Source organism: Myotis myotis, unplaced genomic scaffold (assembly GCF_014108235.1).
Source record: "Myotis myotis isolate mMyoMyo1 unplaced genomic scaffold, mMyoMyo1.p scaffold_m19_p_1, whole genome shotgun sequence".
Taxonomy (NCBI): domain Eukaryota; kingdom Metazoa; phylum Chordata; class Mammalia; order Chiroptera; family Vespertilionidae; genus Myotis; species Myotis myotis.
In genome coordinates, this window is record NW_023416313.1 from 11,259,901 (window position 1) to 11,279,786 (window position 19,886).

The 19,886-nt window shown below is 39.3% G+C and overlaps 1 protein-coding gene across 4 annotated transcripts in view; it reads right to left on the reverse strand.

The window, feature by feature from the left end:
• Positions 1-19,886, reverse strand: part of KCNIP4 (potassium voltage-gated channel interacting protein 4) — a 953,844-nt gene that overhangs the window by 100,740 nt on the left and 833,218 nt on the right. For 2 of the 4 annotated variants that reach the window (XM_036330059.1, XM_036330049.1), the window contains exon 2: positions 3,019-3,120. The exons of the other annotated variants lie outside the window; for them this stretch is intronic. In XM_036330059.1, coding sequence (XP_036185952.1) covers positions 3,019-3,120 — 102 coding nt within the window. The remainder of the gene's footprint in view (positions 1-3,018; positions 3,121-19,886) is intronic. 4 annotated transcript variants of the gene reach the window in all.

Genomic DNA, 19,886 nt, shown 5'->3' on the forward strand with positions numbered 1-19,886 from the left:
ACTCCCATTTTTATAAAAATAGCTTTTGGAGTCCTTCTGCTCATTTTTTTTTTTAATCTTTTTTTTTAAGAACTGTTCTGACATCTTCCTCATATCTGCTTGGAAATTGCAGTGTACTCACTTATTTGTGTACTTTACCAAATATTGGAGCAAGAGGCATGCCCAAGAGGACTGGGTGATTTTGTTCTTCCCTAAGTAAATATAGTGATCCATTTGAAGTTACATTTCACCTGTCTGCTTTGTACAAATGACTGTATTTTTGGTAAATATCTGGTCCATTGGCAATTTTGACTCCACCTTGAAAGGATAAAAGCAATGGCTCTCACAGCCCACATTTGCTGACAAATTGTGGCAATAAAAAGATCTGCAGCTTCAGTATCATGCAGGACTAGGTTTTGGAGTAATTCTTCATGATGGCCTTCTGGGTTGTTGATGACATGTCATGTTTTGTTTTTGAGATGGTGTGCATGTGTTCAATGAAGGAAAAAAGTCAAAGCAATGTTTCTCAACCATAATTCTATTATTTTTTGTCCATTTAGTTATTACTCATAAAAGTAATTTTGTCCTGTCCCCTCTCTCCACAGAATGTCCTAGTAGGACAGATCTTTTTCAAAGCTGTTTTATGTACTGTTCTCTCTCCTAGCACAAGGACAGGACCTGGCATATAATAAATATATGTTGAATGACTAAGTGAATTAATTAAATCTTATTATTATGATATATTATGGCCAGAGGCTAAGACCAACAGTAGTTAGCATATTAATGTGATATTCAGCAGGACTGAAAATCAGCATAATATTGCCCTGCTGTTAGCCAAATGGCTCAAGGCAATTCCCTAACCTGATAATCCTTTTACTGTTTACCAAACTTTACCTTTGATATGCCTGTTTGCATTCCTAAAGGGCAAATGTGTATTCAAGTGAATAAAAAGCAGACAGGACTGAGTTTTGAGGGAGCTTCTTCACTAGAGGGAAGTTTTCCGCCTGGCCCCCCATGCTTTCTAAATTCAGATTTCTTGTCTGGTGTATATATTTGTGCACAGTCCCTTTTTCAGATCCTGAACCCTAGCCGCAAATGGATGCGACATTCACATATTACCTTTGGCCAGTGCCACTGAAATGATTTACCATTCTATTCTGGGACTTTTGACTGGAATGTATTGGGTTGTTTGAAGTACTTTACATATTTTCTCCATTTTTGTTGTGGAGATTAGTGAAATTTCAGGGCATTTACATTTTCAAATCATGAATTGAGTCCATCAGTTCCTATAACACGGTGTGGGAGTATATAAAGAGAGTAGGCGAAGACATGGGTTATTCTCATTTTTAGGTTTTTCTTTTTCAAATCTATTCCTTATGTTGCCTTGAAGATAATGATTAGCAAGTGAAAACAGAATCATTCAAGTAAATCTTTCAAATGACAAAAGTAAAATTTGATGTCTTTTTTTAACCTTAGATAAAGAATAAAATAAATATCATTGTAAGAGTTAACTGGATTGAAATTTCAATATTCAAACCAGAAATTTAGAATGTTTCTCCTAGCTTCTTAGTGATTTGTTTCCTCACTGGGGAAGAACAACAGCTCTGTGTGTCTGACTCCCAGTGTTCTTTGATGCTTGAAAAAAAAATGTGTTGAAAGAATGTTTGTATACATAGAATATTTGTAAATGTTTATTATGTACAGCATTTTCAAACTTTATTTTAATTTTATTAATCCTCACCCAAGGATATTTTTCCATTGATTTTTAGGGAGAATGAAAGAGAGGGAAAGACAGAGAGACACAATGATGTGAGAGAAACACATTGCTTGGTTACCTCCTGACCAGGGCCTGGTCTTGGGAGGAGCCTGAAACCAAGGTACTTGCCCCTGGCCAGAATCAAATCTGGGACCCTTTGATACTCAGGCTGACACTCTATTCACTGAGCCAAACCAGCTAAGGCTGTACAGCATCTTTTAAAAAATAAATAAAGTGTTTCCCATTAGATATCCTTATTTTGTACTCCTTAAGAATGGCATGAAATTGGAGAAAGAGAAAATGGAGAATATGCTGGTTAGTCTATGTGTCACGTTGGCTAGGCTATAGAGCCCACTTATTTAATCAAACACTAACCTAAGTGTTACTGTCTAGATATTTTTGTGGATGTGATTAACATCAATAATCCATTGGTTTTCAGAAAATGAGAATACCCTGGATCATGTGGGTGGACCTCATCCAATCAGTTGGACAGACTTAGGCAAAAACAGAAGTTTCCTGTAGAAGGAATTCTGCTCAAGGTTACAGCACCAAACCCTGTCTGAGTTTCCAGCCTGTCAGGCTGACCTATGAACTTTGGACCTGCCTGGTCCGACAGTTGTGTGAACCTATCCTTAAAATAAATCCCTTGATATGTATGTTTGTATCTTTATATATCAGTATATTTGTATATACATGCATTAGTATATGTATATGTATATGTACATGTATATATATAAGTGTATACATATACATATATATGCATTGGTTCTGTTTTTCTAGAGAACCCTGATTGATACAAGTAGAGAGTGCACAAAGAAATAAAAAAGTCACATCTGTGTAAATGTTTTTCACTTTATAGTAGTTTTTCTCTAACCTAATGATATTTCTGACGTTTGGCAGTATCTACATTATAGCACCAAGTGCATGTAGGGGAGTCAAGAAATTTACAAGGTAAATACACTTTAAAGGGTACACTGCTCTGTTCACAAGTTAGGAAAGGGGGACACAAGGGTTATCTGAGCCTCAGATCAAACAAAAACTTCCAAATGTTTTGAAGCCCAAGCTCTTGTCACCAACACTGCGCTGTCCATCTGCCAATCAGGAAGCACCTTGAAATGGCACAAAAGTTCCCCTGGGTATTTAGGTAAACGTGTACATCAATCGAGTTGGTCTTGCGGAATAAAATGTATTGATTCTCTTTAGAAGCAGAGAACTGCAATGCATGCAGACCTAAACAAACAACGCAAACATTTTTGGGGAAACAAACGAACAAACAAACTTGCTTTGAACAGCAGGAGACGATGTTTTGGCAGCTGAACAGGGCAAGAGCTTCATGAGCCGCTCTTTGATGCTGCGCTTGGTGCTGTTCTGAGCGTAGAGGAAACCTAGAAGATACCGACAGGTTCCGTTAACGCTGTCCTCCAAGGGAAGCTAGGGTGGGCTGCATGGTTATCAGAGGAAGCCAGCAGGCAGGACCTATACTCAGCCAGCAGCTCAGGCAATCACAGCCAAGTAGGTGGGACTCTAGGAGGGAAAAAAAAAATCTTTCCCCTTTCTGTTTTTCTTATGTTTTAGGTTTTTCTTTCCAAACCTTTTCCTTATGTGACATTAATCATAATGATTAGCAAGTGAAAACAGAATCATGCAAGCATATCTTTTGAGTGACAAGAATTTGGTGGCTTCTTTTGGACCTTAGATGGGAAATAACATCAGTATCATTGAAAGAGTTAACTGGACTGAAATTTCAATATTCAAACCAGCATTAAGGGCCCCATGGCAGTATTCTGTTCTCATTGCTCCTCATCTCTGATTACCAAGGAGAGAGATGCTTTGCATAAATCATTCACACTGCAATCACCTGTTAGTACCTTTGCCTTCCCTGAAAGTGAGAGAATAGATGTCCTTGATATGCAGCGTCATTAGCATAAGATGACAAGCCCAGAGCGAGACAGTCCTTCACATGTCCACCTTACTGGATGGAATTATTCAAGCAGAGTAACTCCAAAACAAGCAAGGTGTGTTTGAAACTGTTAACCAGGAATAGACGTGGGGTGTCTGTGACTTCAGAAGATAGTTTGGGAGAACTCAAGAAAAATCATGAGTCACTGGGTGGGCAGGCTCCCCAACACTTGACTGTCCAACTCAGATTCAGCCTGCCGACGCTGCGTGCCCAGAAGCCTGCATCTGCATGTGGATAGATATATTACCTCCCCCATATCAGTTTGTAAAGTGTTGAATATAAAGCGAGAGTAAAGGAAGCAATTTAGTTAAGGTTAGACCAGTGGTCGGCAAACTCATTAGTCAACAGAGCCAAATATCAACAGTACAACGATTGACATTTCTTTTGAGAGCCAAATTTTTTCAACTTAAACTATATAGGTAGGTACATTGTTATTAACTTAATTAGGGTACTCCTAAGGCTTAGGAAGAGCCACACTCAAGGGGCCAAAGAGCCGCATGTGGCTCGCGAGCCATAGTTTGCCGACCACAGGGTTAGACCATCTTTATGATATGGGCCTTGCAAATGTATTGCTTGTTGCTTTTGTATTTTATAATAATGTTGATCTCATACTTATAAAAATTCCTGACCAAAAGGCTACTGATCTCTTTCCCTTTGGGGCTGGTTCCACCCCACATTAGTGTCTACTGGCTACAAAACCTGATAGATCTCTTGAATGGGGCATGACAGTAAATTAGTACATAAATCAAATCAGATGATTTTTCCTTAAAAGTCCTTTAAAGCCTTTATGTTGCCCTTTGGAAAAAACCTCACTTGCCACCATATGCCCCTGGCTCCGTCCTCTGACAGCATTTCTCACCACCCTCCCTAGGGCTCCTAATGGGCCATCAGCCATTGGCCACACCAAGTTTCTTGCCTTTGTTGGCCTCTCCCCTGCTCTTGACACTGATTTGCTGTAAAATGTCTTATTCACTCAATATCCCAGGTGCTGGTTGAGGGTATGATACATAGGAGGAGATCAATAAATGTCTGGTAAATGAGTGAATAAATTCACTTTTGTTAACAAAAGAAGACCTGATTTCATTTCCTAGATTAGTATCTAGGTAACCTTTTAAACTTGTAAAACAAAGTAAATATGATTCACATATCCCAGACTCTTTTTTTAAAACATTGTTTTTAAATATATATGTATTTTTTATTGATTTCAGAAAGGAAGAGAGAGGGAGAGAGAGATAGAACATTCACACCGGGGATTGAACCCATGACCTGGGCATGTGCCCTGACTGGGAATTAAACCATGACCCCCTGGTTCACAGGTTGATGCTCAACCACTGAGCCATCCGACCAGGCTAACATGGACTCTTTAGTTGGCTTTTTTCTACTACATTTGTGAAGGGCACATCCATCTAAGACATCTAAGAGCCACCTCCTTTTCTCAGGACACTGGGTTTTGCTTTACTCCCCAAGCATGATGCAGTTTCTTCCCTTCAGGTCACTGTAAGCTTCCATTCCACTGCATGGGGAATCTGGTGGGTCCTCCAAATATCAATTTCTAAATGGCCATGCAGCCTTTCAAACTCAACTCAAATGCACTTGGCTCTGGCAAGCTATCCCTATTGTATCCTGACAACTTCCAGAGGAGAGACCTGCCCCCTCCTCTGCTCTACCTTCTTTACTGTTCCCCAATCATCCCCTATTGTTCTGGATGTCACACCCTATTGCAGAGTGAAACCCTATTCTGACAAAGAATTAGAGAGAAGGTTCTATCAGCCACCCGCATCAGGAGAGAGCCTTTAGTGTTTTTCTTTTTTAACTCTTACCTAGCTCCTTTGCTTCAGGTTTGACAATCATCCCCGAGACTGACACATGGCAGACACTCAAGAAATATTTGCCAGTTGTTTCATTTCCTCCTTTCCCCTCAAATTCTGATACCTGCGGAGCTTGCTCTCTCTATAACCACTTCCTGGACCCCCAGGCCTGGCTGTGGGGGAGGAGCTTCCTTCTTTGCAAACACTCCCGGGTGTTAAGGTGACGCTCCATGTCAGCACGCACTGGGGTAACTAAAGACGTTCTTCTCTGGAGCATCTTTGAACTGCTCTTTTTGTGGGTTAGGGAGGACCCTTATAATTTAGGGAGAAAAAGCACCCCTGAGAAAGAAAGGGGGAAGAAAGGTGGGTGTGCTCCAGAGAGAGCCCTCTGAACTGCTCTGGAGACTACAAGGTAGGCTGCTGTTTTCAATCACGAGTTAGAAGTCCCAGATTTTAGTCCCTGTCTTTCTGCTTCAAGCTGAGTGACCTTGGACAGGCTATTAAACTTCCTCGGTTCTCTGACTTTTCTTTATAAAACAAAAGGGTTTATTTATAGCAAAGGATCTTAGTTGTCAAAACACAATTTAAAGTCCATTTTAGGCGTATACAGGATGGGGAAAAAGTAGGTTTACAGTTGCTCATATGGAAAACAATACAATAATTAATAAGTAATAACATAAGAATAAACTGCTTCAAATACTCATAATTGTAACCCTATTTTTGCCCCACCCTATATTTAAATAGATATTGTATGTGGTTACTACCTTGTTTTTATAGTTTTTCTCTTCAGTGAGATCTCTAACTCCTGGAAGGCTAGATGTGAACATATATAATTTCCTCTCTCTCTCTCTCACTCTCTCTGCTATCAAATTATTATGTTTTTTTTTAATTTGTTTGTTTTCCTTAAAGTGTAGTATTGAGTGTTCACGCACTGTAGTAAAACAACCTAGATTCAGATCTCAGCACTTTATTACCTTGGGTAAGATTGTTTAATCTCTCTTAATCTTTCCTCATCAACAAAATAAATGAGTAATAATAGCTAAAGTTGTTAGAATGAGAGTCTAATGAGATAATATATAAAGCATTTAGGATGACAACTGTTCATAATACACTGTCAATAAATGGTAGATAATATTTTTTTTTCAGTTGAGTATATCACATTTCCTCTTACCTCATGCTATGACCTCTACCTGAAGTGTTGCTTTATCTCCATGTGTGGCCTAGTTCATCCTTGAGATGTCAGTTTGGTAGTCACTTTCTAAAGAAAATCTTACATGATAGGCCAAACTAGTTTATGAACAGCTCTAATATATTAGTATGCTTATAGTTCCCCCTATTTCTCCTTTATCACAAATCTAAATCTCCTTTATCTTTATTATCACAAATATAATTAAAATAATTAATGATACAATCATGGATTTGACATATGTCTTCCCTACTGCAATGTAAGTTTGAAAATTTCAACTTCCAGACTTTAGAGAATTAATGTTACTGGATGTGCTATCCTGCTCTAAGCAACCGTATAATTAGACAAGCTATGTGAGAAAACTGTTTTCAAGCATTGAACAACAAAAAAATTCTTGCTTTAATTAATCTTACATTAGAGTTGAGGAAGAAAAATAATAAATAAGAATCAATTGCAAAATATAAAGTTGGGTAGGGGTAAGGTCTAGAGACTTCTGTTGGTGGATGAGTTGGGAGTGGGGTGGGGAAGACTTGTAATTTTAAATATTGTGGACAGGAAAGGTGTCATTGGAGTTATATTTGAGCAAAAATATCTAATGAGATAAGAAAGTTCATTACCTTATTTTGATTATTAGCAAGCAGTACAGAGTATTACATATATTAGTGCTAACATATATTTGTGGAATAATTAATGATTCATTTATTAAGTTATTCAATTAACATTTTTGACACTTACTATGGACAAAGTAATACTGTAATTATTTGGCTATATAAACTACTGAGTTTAATAATCTATTCACAGATTGCCTTAGAAATTAAAATGACATCAACTCCCTTATCCCTGCGTGTAGAAGTTAGACCAGTCTTCTAGTATACTAGCACTTCAAAAATCATGAAATAGAGTAATATCAAAAAAAAAAAGAATAAAAAGTAAATTAACAGGCCACTTTAAATTGTGATGGAAATGAGTGAAAATGCAATCATTTTTTTTTTCTATTGGGAAAGGTTTTATCTTACAAAGTCTGAGTCTACTGTAAACATATTAGCCATCAGCATCTTGGTGGCTCCCTATTTCTGACCCTCTGCATCTCATCAGTGCTATATACAACGGGTAATTTTTCACTGATTGCTTTTCCGGTTACACACACACACACACACACACACACACACACACACACACAATGCTGGTTACATGTCAGTGTCAGGTTTCAGTGGTGGGTGATGGGCCATGAATTATGAATTCAAGAAGTAATGCCGAGGGTGATAGACGTGGCAATTTCTCCATAACGAGAATCATGCTAATCTTCCTTCTTTTTGCAGTAGAGCTGATAGCAAAACCGAATATTCTCTGTGGCTTTGCCTGGGAAGAAAGGCTCTGCTCCATTATTCACAGCCCTGTTCAGCTTCTATCTTGTGCTTTTGAATTATAGACAATGTTTTTCTTCCTAGACCCTAAGCCTGTGGTGCAGGAAAATGGCCAGTAATGTTCCCATGTCCTTCCACGAAAAACAACTATGATAAAATCATTAGGAGTTTCAATGGCCCTGTGATCCCATCTGCGTCTCCTCTGGATCCGTGACATGGTAATTCATGAGCAGTGACTTCATGCCACGGCTGGGAAGTACATTCTTCACTGGTTGCAAATGTGAACTTAGCTGCCAGCATGTCTGTTTTTGCAGTGGGCTTACAGCTCATAAATACACGGAGGAATTAAAGTGGAATACTGAAAATATTTAATTAACCCCCAATTAGTCAGGGCAGAGGAATAGATAAGTAAAGAGAATACATAATAGGGTAGTAGGCTTTGATGAAAACAGATCAGAGTTCATTTTGTATTTTCAAATTTATTCCCGAAGAAACAGGGTCCTAGATAATTTGGAGTTCATACTCTGGTGATAATTCTTGCTGAAAATTGCCGCCCACACTATACTGACTGTTCTTGGACCGTGCAGTCACCCCTTTAAGAAGGATAGCAGCAGGGTTGGTTACTGAAACCATGGGAAAATAGCTACACTTAATTGTGTCACTATGAATTTTGGAGACAGAACGCTGACCTTGATGGACCTGTTTCATTTTGCCTGATTATAAAATTACCTCTTCTAATCTATCAATTAATTAAGAAGGAGGGAACCGAAAGGTGCTTGAGTGCTTGAACTTGCTCCAAATAATCTACAAAATCTAAATGCAAATAGAGTAAATTCAACTCTTCTTAGAACTGCCACTTGAAGACATGTTTGTCATAAAGTAAGTGCTGATCTGTCTGTCAGCCTCTCAGTCTTGCTCCTCTGTCTTTCTGTCTCTCTAGCTCTGTGTGCCTCACTCTCTTCCTTGGTCTTTGTCATTTCCTCATCTCTCTGTCTCCCTCGCCCTCTCTCTGCATGCCTCTGTCTTGTCCTTCTATGTCTCTGTGTGTCTCTCTCTTTCATCTTCCTCTGTCCTCTCTCTCTGTCTGTCTGGCTGTCTCTGCCTCTGACTCAATCAAGGGTAGGTCCCATTTCATCTGCTTTACTTTTGTGTTGATTGCATGCCTCCTGAACATTTAGGGAGAGCCTTAGTCTGCTGAGGGCAGGATCGTTATTAGCGCTATTGCTAAACAATGACATGACCAAAAGCCACGGTGCTTTCCAGATCAGGACTAAGTGCTTGCCATTGTCCACGTGACTGCCCTGCTCTATAGGCAGAACTAGCCGGGGAACACAGCAGAAAACGACAAGGTAAAAGCACCAGTTTTCTTTGGGAACCTTTAAGAGCCATCATGAAAGTCCAAATTTTCTTTTGTTCCTCTGCAAAATTTACCAAAAGTGCTTACTTATAGGGTAATACCTTTTGTGTGGGACTTGGGAGATTATCTCAGTGGTTCTCAACCTTCTGGCCCTTTAAATACAGTTCCTCATGTTGTGACCCAACCATAAAATTATTTTCGTTGCTACTTCATAGCTGTGATGTTGCTACTGTTATGAATCATAATGTAAATATCTGATATGCAGGATGGTCTTAGGCGACCCCTGTGAAAGGGCCGTTCGACCGCTAAAGGGGTCACGACCCACAGGTTGAGAACCGCTGGATTATCTGGAGGTCCCTATAAGTATGGGGACAAGACCTCCTGGTTTGCCCAGGGCAGTGCTGGTTTTTGATAGTTGTCCTTACATCCTATGTGTTAGCCCCCCTATGTGTGTTCAAAAACGTTCTGGTGTAGATGGCAAATCATATGGTCATGCTATATTAACAACCAGAGTAGTCTGTTCCCACTGAGGAATGTACATTCATTTACTAAATGAATCACACTATAAATAATGTATATTGTGCAACTTAATCACACTATAAATAATGTATGTTGTGCAACATCATAAAAAATGCTATTTTAGAAATAGCTATAATTAATAGGAAAAATATAATAGGAAGCTAACATGTGAGCGTTTGCATACAATTCAATATGATTTTAATATTATTGTGATATTTTTCAGCTTTAATAAAGAAGGACCTCCTAGGATATATGTCAACCTGGATTCATTTAGTGAGGGCAGTAGGCCAAGTCAAATAAGCCGCTCACCGAAGGATAAATACTGCACCATTCCACTTATACAAGGTATCTAAAATAAGCAAGTTCCACCCGGCTGGTGTTGCTCAGTGGTTGAGCATCGTCCCATGAGCCAAGAGTTCATTGGTTCGATTCTTGGTCAAGGCACATGCCCAGGTTTCAGGTACAGGGCATGCAGGAGGAAGCTAATAGATGTTTCTATTTCTCTATCCCTCTCCCTTCTTCTCTAAAACAAACGAACGAACAAAACATTAAAAAAAAATAAGCAAATTCCTAGAAGCAGAGATTAGAATGGTGGTTGCCTGGGGCTGGGGGCAGGGGAAAAGGGGAGATGTTCGCTGGGTATAAATTTTCAGGTTTGCAGGATGAGTAAGTGCTAGAGATCTGCTCTACCATGTGGTGCCTGTAGTTACCCACACTGTACTGTGCATTTAAAAATGTGTTGAGAGTTGATCTCATGTTAAATATTCTTACCAGCATGAAACAATGTAAGTAATTTGGGGCACATTAATTGTGACATGTAGTGGAAAGACTTGCAGTTTTGTATTAAAAAAACAAACCAGATTTGAATCTGAGCTCTGCCACTTTCTGTGAGACTTGGAAAAGTGACCTCACCTCACTGGGCCTCGTTGTTCTCGCCTGGATCACAGCAACACTAATAATGCCTGACCCGGCTGCGTCCCAGGGTGGTTAGAAGGTTCAAACGAGGTGACCTATATGCAGCCCTGGCTAGTAATACTAGTATTCTCTTCCCCTACCCAGGGGTTGCCGGGGGAAATGTATCAGGCTTGGCACCCAAAGCAAAAAGGAAGATTTCCACAGTGACAGCAGTACCTTTTATAACAGAGCAGCAAGTAAAGCATCCCCCACACCCAAATGTCTATCTTGAATGTTTCCTCTTTAATAATATTTTTTTATAAATATGAATTAAACCTAAACCCTACTGCACTATTTCTTCTCTTCAAGCTAACACAAATAACCCATGATATGTATAATTTAGTTCCCAAAAGACTCATTTCTCATGTTCACTGATCTTTACACACACACACACACACACACACACACACACACACACACACACATACATATTGCAATATAGTGTGCAGTAAGCCGCCCTCAGCTTCTGCGGGACCCAGCGGGAACTGCAATGCGTTCTGGGAGCTGTACTGCTTCCATGGAAGCCATGCAGCTTCCGAGGGAGGTGGAAGTGAGCCGCTGGTGCCCACAGGAGCGGAGCCTGGAGGGACCTGAGCCGACTCTGCGGGAGGCAGGCCTGCCAACTCCTCTCCAGGCCTGGGTTTGGCCCCAGAGGCTGTGGGCCGGCCTCCCTGTCCATATGCGCCTTTTTAATGCTCAAGCAATGTTTCTTTGGGGTAAGTAAAAAATCAGAAAGCTAAGTAAATTTGAGTGGAGTTGACTCTTCTGATGACAGAAAAAACAAATATAATTTGTAAATTGAGTTTTAAAATGATGTGGGATCATAAAGTTCATTTTCATGTCCAACAGAGTGTTCCTTTTTTATATGATGAACCTTTCTCCTCCACCCCTCCACTCTCCACATTAATTTTCATATAGCTTAGGCTACCCTGTTCATTTTATGATTGGCCAGTTACCTGATTTCTGCCCCTTTAAAAACAGGCTTAAAAGTATTTTTAAAATATTTGTTTTCTTTCGTTCTATTCAGCTTCTTTTAGTATCAAATCCTGTAGAGCCTCATAGTTCATTATAAGCACTTTGGCTTTTACTTAGAGTGAAATAGGGAGAAAATAAAGGACTTTTGAGAATAGAAGTGCAATAATTTAGCTTATGTTTTATTCAAGAAATATTCATGGTGCTTTGGCAAAAATGAACCTCGTCCCTGGTCCCATGAAACTTAAACTCTAATGGGGAAGATAAATTCAGCAGCAATACAAGAAAGTCTTCTAAACTTCATTTGAATATGATCTTGCCCTAAGGAAAGATGCAGATAAATAATGCCTAAAATACAGTGCTCTAGCCACAATCAGAAGATGAACTGTCTGTATGTCAAGTACTTTACAAGCACTATGTCACTTAACCTTCACAAGAACTCCATTTGGCAGAGAATATTATGATGGACAAATAATAGGCAAGAAAGTTAAGGGTAGAGAGATGCTTGCAGCTTATAAGTGGCAGTGCCAAGATATGAGCACATGTCCATCTGTCTAACTCCTGTGTCTGATAGTCTGACGTCTATATTACCCTATTATTACACTACTAGAGGCCCAGTGCATGAAATCGTGTACAGGTAGGGTCCCTAGGCCTAGCCTGTGATCAGGGCCATCTTCCATCCGCTCACCAGTCCCCAGTCCTGCCCTGCTGCCACCCACCCTGGTTCCCCATTCGCCATCCGGTGATCAGAGCCTGCGGGCTGGGGGGAGGGACTGAGAGGTGGTCAATGCACCTCATAGCAACTGGTTGAGTGGTTGTTCTGATTGTTATGCTGTTATGGTCATTGGGCTTTTATTAAATAAGATAATGGCTCTAATAAATAATTAAACTATTTCACTTATTGGGTGTCCAACTGTGTAACCTTCAGCTACAGAATATGTTTTACTTTGTGCAGTGGCTTTTATTTCTGCCCCTCCACACCAGTTAGGCTTCTTAAATCATCCTATCTTGAATATGGTACAAAATCTTGGTGACCTGTGCTCCTTTGCTAGAAATGCTGCCTCTAATTCCATTTTCTATAGGACATCCATCAAGTTCTTGGTGGTATTAAAAAATAATGCAGTTGAAGAAAAAGCTGCGCTAGGAGGTCCAATTTCTTCATCTGAAAAATGGGGGTAATAATATGTGACACTTACTAATCTCAAAGAAGTTAGGAGATGAATGAAGTAATTGTTTCTGCAAAATCCTTCAAATGCTAGAAGAAATAACACACCATCCATTACAAATTCCAATACAAAAACTACATTCCTACCCTTTGGGGTCATTACATTCAATTCTCATCTTTCAACAACGTATTTATTCTGTAAATTGATTTGTTCATTAATTTAATCAATAAATATTTATTGAGTATATATGAGGTAGACACTGTGTCAGACACTTGGGATGAAAATCAAATATGATGAGTGATAAATCTCACATGCTTCCAATTTTGTGAATTCCAATTACTTGGCCCTGGCTGCTCATTCGAATCACCAGGTAGCTTTAAAGATAGCCATGCCTGGTCACTCCAGACCAACTGAATCGAGTAAGGCAAATGTGAAACCAAACTTGAGCAACATCGTTCTGTTCTGGGCCAATCCATGCCAGGTAGATTTTCCTAAGAACTGTACTTTACAATTTTGATATTGCAAACTGACCTCTGTTTTTACATAAACACTGGACTGAGTTGAATAGTCTCTCAAAAATCCAAGTTCATAATGAACCTCAGAATTGACTTATCTGGAAATAAGATGCAATTAGTTAGTTCAGATGAAGTCATGCTGGATTAGAGTGGGCCCTAAGTCCTTGTAAGAGAGAGGACACACACACACACACACACACATACACACACACACACACACACACACACACGGAAGAAGGCTATGTGATGACGGAAGCAGATACTGGAGTGATGCAGCTACAAGCCAAGGAAAGCCAGTGATTGCCAGCAACCACCAGAAACCAAGAGACAGGCATAAAACCGATTGCCCCTCAGAACCTGCAGAAGGAGCCATCCGTGCTGTCACCCTAATTTCAGGCTTCTGCTCTCTTAAACTGTAAGAGAATAAATTTCTGTTGTTTTAAGCTATTCAGTTTGTTACAACTTATTATAGAAGTCCTAGGAAACTGACATCAATTTACAGATTTTCAAGAACATCAGAAAAAGTCAAATTAGACCCTGGCTAAATATTTACCCTCTATACAGAACATTCTTTTAATATATAGAATCGGCCTTGTACTTATGGTAGCTTCTTAATAGAACTGGAATTTTTTCATAAATTGCTACCCAGTATATTCCTCCTAGGCAAATTAGTCACTGCACACTACAACTGAGTAGATTTCTACACCTGTAGAGTCACCATGTTCTATATTTGGCAGTGAATCTCTATTGAGTCTAAGCATTCACAAATAACTAAACCAGAAGTGAGGATCTTCCCATCTTGGTTTCAAATTAATGATTTAATGACTCCGATATTTATTGAACACCAGGTGACTTTTCATATCACTGAGGCTAACAGCCAAATTCCCTACAATGGCCCACAGAACGTGCACAATCCTCCCACCAAAACTCACCTGTCTGCCTTGCATTCTACTTGCACTTCTCATTCTGTCTTTGTCACCCACTGGTCTCTGCCTGCTATGTCTCCTAAGCAAGGAGAGAGGCCTCAGGAGGAACCAATCCTGGTGGTACCTTGATCTTGGACTTCCAGCCTCCAGAGAAAATAGACTTCGGTTGTCTAAGCCACCCAGCCTTTTGTCAGAGTGGCCCTAGCAAATGAATACAGCTAATCGCAACATTTATTGTCCAACGTGGATAACCACTAAGGATGAGAAAGGGCACTATTAATAATGACCGAGACAACTGGCATAAACTGGGACTTCCCAGGTACAGTGGGATCTTTGGTAGTCCTACCCACAGTCCCGTCACTATTAATGTGAAGTGAACTTAATTTACTTATAGTTTATATGTTGTCTGCACCAGATAGTACATTCTTTGAGAGGAAAGTATTTCTGTGTTTTCACTGCTCGATACCCAGTGTGTAAATGTCTGGCACCAGTAGCTTCTCAATAAAAATATGTAGCATAAATAAATTTAAACTGTGGAAGTGGTAGATATTCTTGGTTCTTTATATAAAGATGTCAGTGTTCACTGATCTTTATTAAAAAGCAGCTATCTCAGTGTGACTGCTGATTATCTTGCACCTGCTATATGCTAGGCAGAGGATAAGGCATTTTACATATGTTATCATTCATTCTTACAACTCTGCAAGCTGGGTATGATCCTTAGTTTACACTCAAAGAACTGAAATATCTCAGAGGTTGTAAGGTCACTTCTCCTTTATCCCTCAGCAAGTACCTAAGGATTCAAACTCAGGCCTGCATCTCTGTTTATAAAATTAAGTTAATTGGGGCGACACTGGATAATAAGATTATATAGGCTTCAAGTGTACATTTCTATGATACATGATGTATATATTGCATTGCGTGCCCACCATCCAAAGTCAAATCATTTTTTGTCATCGTCACCATATATTTGACCCCTTTCACCCTTTACTACCCCTTAATCCCCTTCCCTCTGGTAATCACCACACTGCTTTCTATGTCTATGAGTTTCTGTTTGCTTGTTTTTGTTGTTTGTCCACTTGTTGCTTTGCATCTCTTAAAGCAGAAAAAATGTTTGCACAGAATTGCAGTACATTGGGCTCCATAGGGACTGTGCTGGGGCAAGTGTGAGCCAGTAGCGCACTGGGTGACTGTGTGTTTGCTGAGGAAAAGTAATTAAACATGGGCCAAGGCGATCTTAAAAAGCCGAGAGGCAAAATGTCATCCTATGCTTTCTTTGTGCAAACTTGCCGGGAGAAGCACAAGAAGAAGCGCCTCTCAGAGTTGTCTAAGAAGTGCTCAGATGTGGAAGACCATGTCTGCTAAAGGGAAAGGAAAAACTGAAGACATGACAAAGCTGGACTAGGCCTGTTTATGAGAGAGAAATGAAAAATTATATCCCTCCTTAAGGGGAAACAAAAAAGAAATTCAAGGGTCCCAATGCACCCAAGAGGCCTCCTTGGGCCTTTTTCTTGTTTTGTTCTGAGTATCGCCCAAACATCAAAGGAGAAAAATCCCAGCCTATCCATTGGTGATGCTGCAAAGAAGCTGGGAGAGATATAAAATCACACTGCTGATGACAGCAGCCTATGGAAAGAAGATGCTAAGCAGAAGGAGAAATACAAAAAGGGTATTGCTACACCCTGAGTTAAGGAGAGCTGGTGAGACCAGTAAGGGAGTTGGTCTGAAAAAGCAAGAAAAAGAAGGAAGAGGAGGAAGATGAGGAAGAGGAGGAGGAGAAAGAGGAAGAAAGATAAAGAAGAAGATAATGATGAATAAGTTGGTTCTAGTGCAGTTTTTTTTTTTTCTTGTCTATAAAGCATTTAACTCCCCTGTATACAACTCACCTCTTTTGAAGAAAAAAATTGAAATGTAAGGCTGTGTAAGGTTTGTTTGTAAACTATACAGTGTTTTTTGTTTTGTTTTTTTTTGTATAGCTAACACACTACCAAATGTGTCTTTAGATAGCCCTGAGCTGGTGGTATTTTTAATAGCCACTAATCTTGCCTGGTACAATATGGGGGTTGTAAATTGGCATGGAAATTTAAAACAGGTTCTTGTTGGTGCCCAGCACACATTAGTTATATGTGGGGATGGTATTTTTTTTTTCATCTTCACCTGTTCTGATGTAGCTTATACAAAATAATTGTTGTTCTGTTAAATGAATACCACTCTGTAATTGCAAAAAAAAAAAAAAAAAAAGTTGCAGCTGTTTTGTTGACATTCTGAATGCTTCTAAGTAAATACAAATTTTTATTAGAAAAAAAAGATGTTTGCACAATCTCAGCAGTTAGAAAGGAACATAAATTCAGATTTGTGACTCATTAAGTCCATCAAAATGATCAATAGTTACTAGTCACAATATTGTACATGTCGATGTACAAATGATATCCACAGATTATATCAACGTGAGTTCAGAGTTTGTCAGATTCAGTGAAACAGTGTAGGTGGAAAGATCCTTAATGCTTCAATCTTAAATTCTCCATCAGCTCAACAGAGAAATCAAGGACCACAAATCAATGTTCCTAAATGGGTCTGAGTAGCTCTTCCTTCTAATTTGATTTTTAGTAACTAATACTTTAGACTGACACCCAATGTGAAATATTGTCCTGGAAAACAGGCAGCTAGGTCTGCTGCTTAACATTTTATTTATTAGAAACTGAGCCAGGAAAATCCATTGTTAAACTATATCACAGCTGCTGAGGGGCTATGTCCTGAAGAAGAAAATTAATTTCAAGCCAATTAAGTAGACACTCTGTGATATCTTTTTATAAATAACTAGTATCTCGACCACATCAAAATGTGCCTATGAAAATTATTTGGAGTTACATAAAGTGAAGTCACACTTTGCCTGAAAAATTGAAATAGTGCCATGTAAATGGTAAAGTCTCACACTATGAGAAAATGTAAAAGTAGTGTGATCCTCACATTTTTGTTACATTTTTAAAGAAATTCATAACTTCAAAGCTGGCAGACTGACTGAATGGTGGTGACCTGCTTTGGATATTACTTTAAGACAATACACTATCTCTTAAAGCTTGCAACAAAAATTCTAGCCATCCTTGTTAGCCTTATGGGAACCTTAAATTACTTGACATCAACATGAACACGTTCTTCAAATAAAACACAACCTCTTTATAATTCACACCTACCAGGCTTTATCTGAAACACAGTGGAACTAATATTTTAATCCTGAAAATCCTAGCATCACTCAGTTTAGTTCTACAAATGTCTGTTGAGGATATAGACTCATTAAGTGATCCTTGATGGGTTCTATTCCCAGGGATCTCCATGTTTTACTGGAAAGAAGGCGAATTTTTGAGAGATAAAAGTGAAAAAATATGGAAAATGATCACTTCACTCCAGAGGCTAATTCTGTGCCCATCTCTATCGATCAGAACTCCCTACACTGTATTGGATCTATCAGACTCTCTGGCTCCTCCAGGTCATGACATGGGATAGAGGGCTGCTTAGGAAACCAAAAGCCATGCTTTAGAAATCTGCTATGACTAAACATTGTAAAAGGCACATTATAAATACAGGCATGCCTTGGAGATATTATGGATTGGGTTCCAGACCATCACAATAAACTGGGTCATAATCTTTTTGCAGGTGGTGGGTCTTGCCTTCAATTTGTAAAAAGCACAATGTCCGTGAAGTGCCATAAAGTGAAGCACAAAAAACTAGGTCTGCCTGCACTGTCTTATAAGAATCATTTATCAAGGGAGACACTTAACTCAGGAATGCTTTAGTTTGCCTAAGATCAGATGTCTAAGAACTATGTGTCTAGGAAGGCATGTGTAAGGCATGTGTCTAGGAAGCTGGTCTGTCCGAACACTAAGGCCACACGTACACGATTCACGTTTCATTCATCTCTGTCTCCCAGCATCATGCCTAGGCTAGCATTGACTGTTCAATACACATTTGTTAAATGAGTGAATCAATGTTGGTTGAATTCCAAAGCAGAAAGAGAGGCTCCTTTTATATGAATAAGTTATGACTTTTTCAAGGTTTCTAAAAACCATTAGCATTTCATTGGGACGATCTGAAATGCCAGACCCTAGCAAACCTATCTGTCACTCAGAAAGCTGAGCCTTGAAACCTTGCAGAGCCAGCCCTGACTTGGTGGCCTTCGATGTTAGGCTCTGCTGGTTAGCGGGAGTTGGCAGGGCAGGGGAAAGGGTGGTAGTAGGGGTCCCAGCATTGTCAACAAACTTTAATAGTCTGAGAAAACAGTACTGATAAAACACACTTAGATCATAATAAGGAACAGGCCAGAGTTATGAAATTGAGATAAGATATCCTTACTGAGAGAAAGCCAATATTGTGTTTTCAGTCTAAAATATTATAGGAAGCCTGTAAAAATTGCTTCCTGGATAAGGAAAATTATGGATCCTACCTTACTCTCTGGATGACTAAAGCCATTTAATTGAGCATGACCTCAGGATTGTGCATGCATAGAATCAAGCAGAACAATTTGTCTGACAAATATTTTTATAGGCAAGATAGATCTGAGGTTCATATACACTTTGGGGGGTATTGCATTGAACAAATTTGAGCTTCATGCTAATGATGATAAGAAATAAATGCTATTTTTGTTTGAGCACTTTACAAAGCACTATCTAATTTGATAATCAAAACAGTCCCATGAGATAAGAATGTGTGGTATTATAGTCCATATTTTATAAATGAGAAAATTTATAAAGCTTAGAAATGTACAGCTCAACTGTGGTCTAGCTGAGACTTTATTCCAGGTCTTTCCCTTCATTGTAAAAGGCACATTTTAAATACATGCATATGGTGGAGATATTATGGGTTGGGTTTGAGACCATCACATTTCTTGCTAGTCATCACAATGTGCTACTCAGGCCATCAGCCTCATCTGGGAGCTTGTTAGAAAGGCAGAATCTTTAGACTCACCCTTGAGCTACCGAATCTGAATTTGCACTTTGATAAAATCCTCAGATAATTTGTATGCATATTACATTGTGAAAAGCTTCTCAGAGACCACAGCTGGGCCAGTCACCTGGAAGGCCTCTGCTTTGGGAATCGTATCTCAATTCCCTGTGAATGATGGTAAGTAGAGGGCACTAATAAGAATAAGCGGCCAATTCACGAATCTTCTCAAAATATAATCAGATTTAAATGTTGATGGCACCAGTGATATCAGCATAGTATTGATTAAGACTATGGCTTTCCCATGTCCTGTGTGACTTTGGGAGCACTCCTTAACTCTTTAAACTTCAGTTCCTCATCTGCAAATGATAAGGATACCAACCACATGACCTTGCTGTGAAGGTCAAATGAAATGAGGATTCAGAACTGGCATATGGTGAGTATGCAGTAATGCTCACTCTCTTAAGCATGATACTCAATGGAGATAACTCT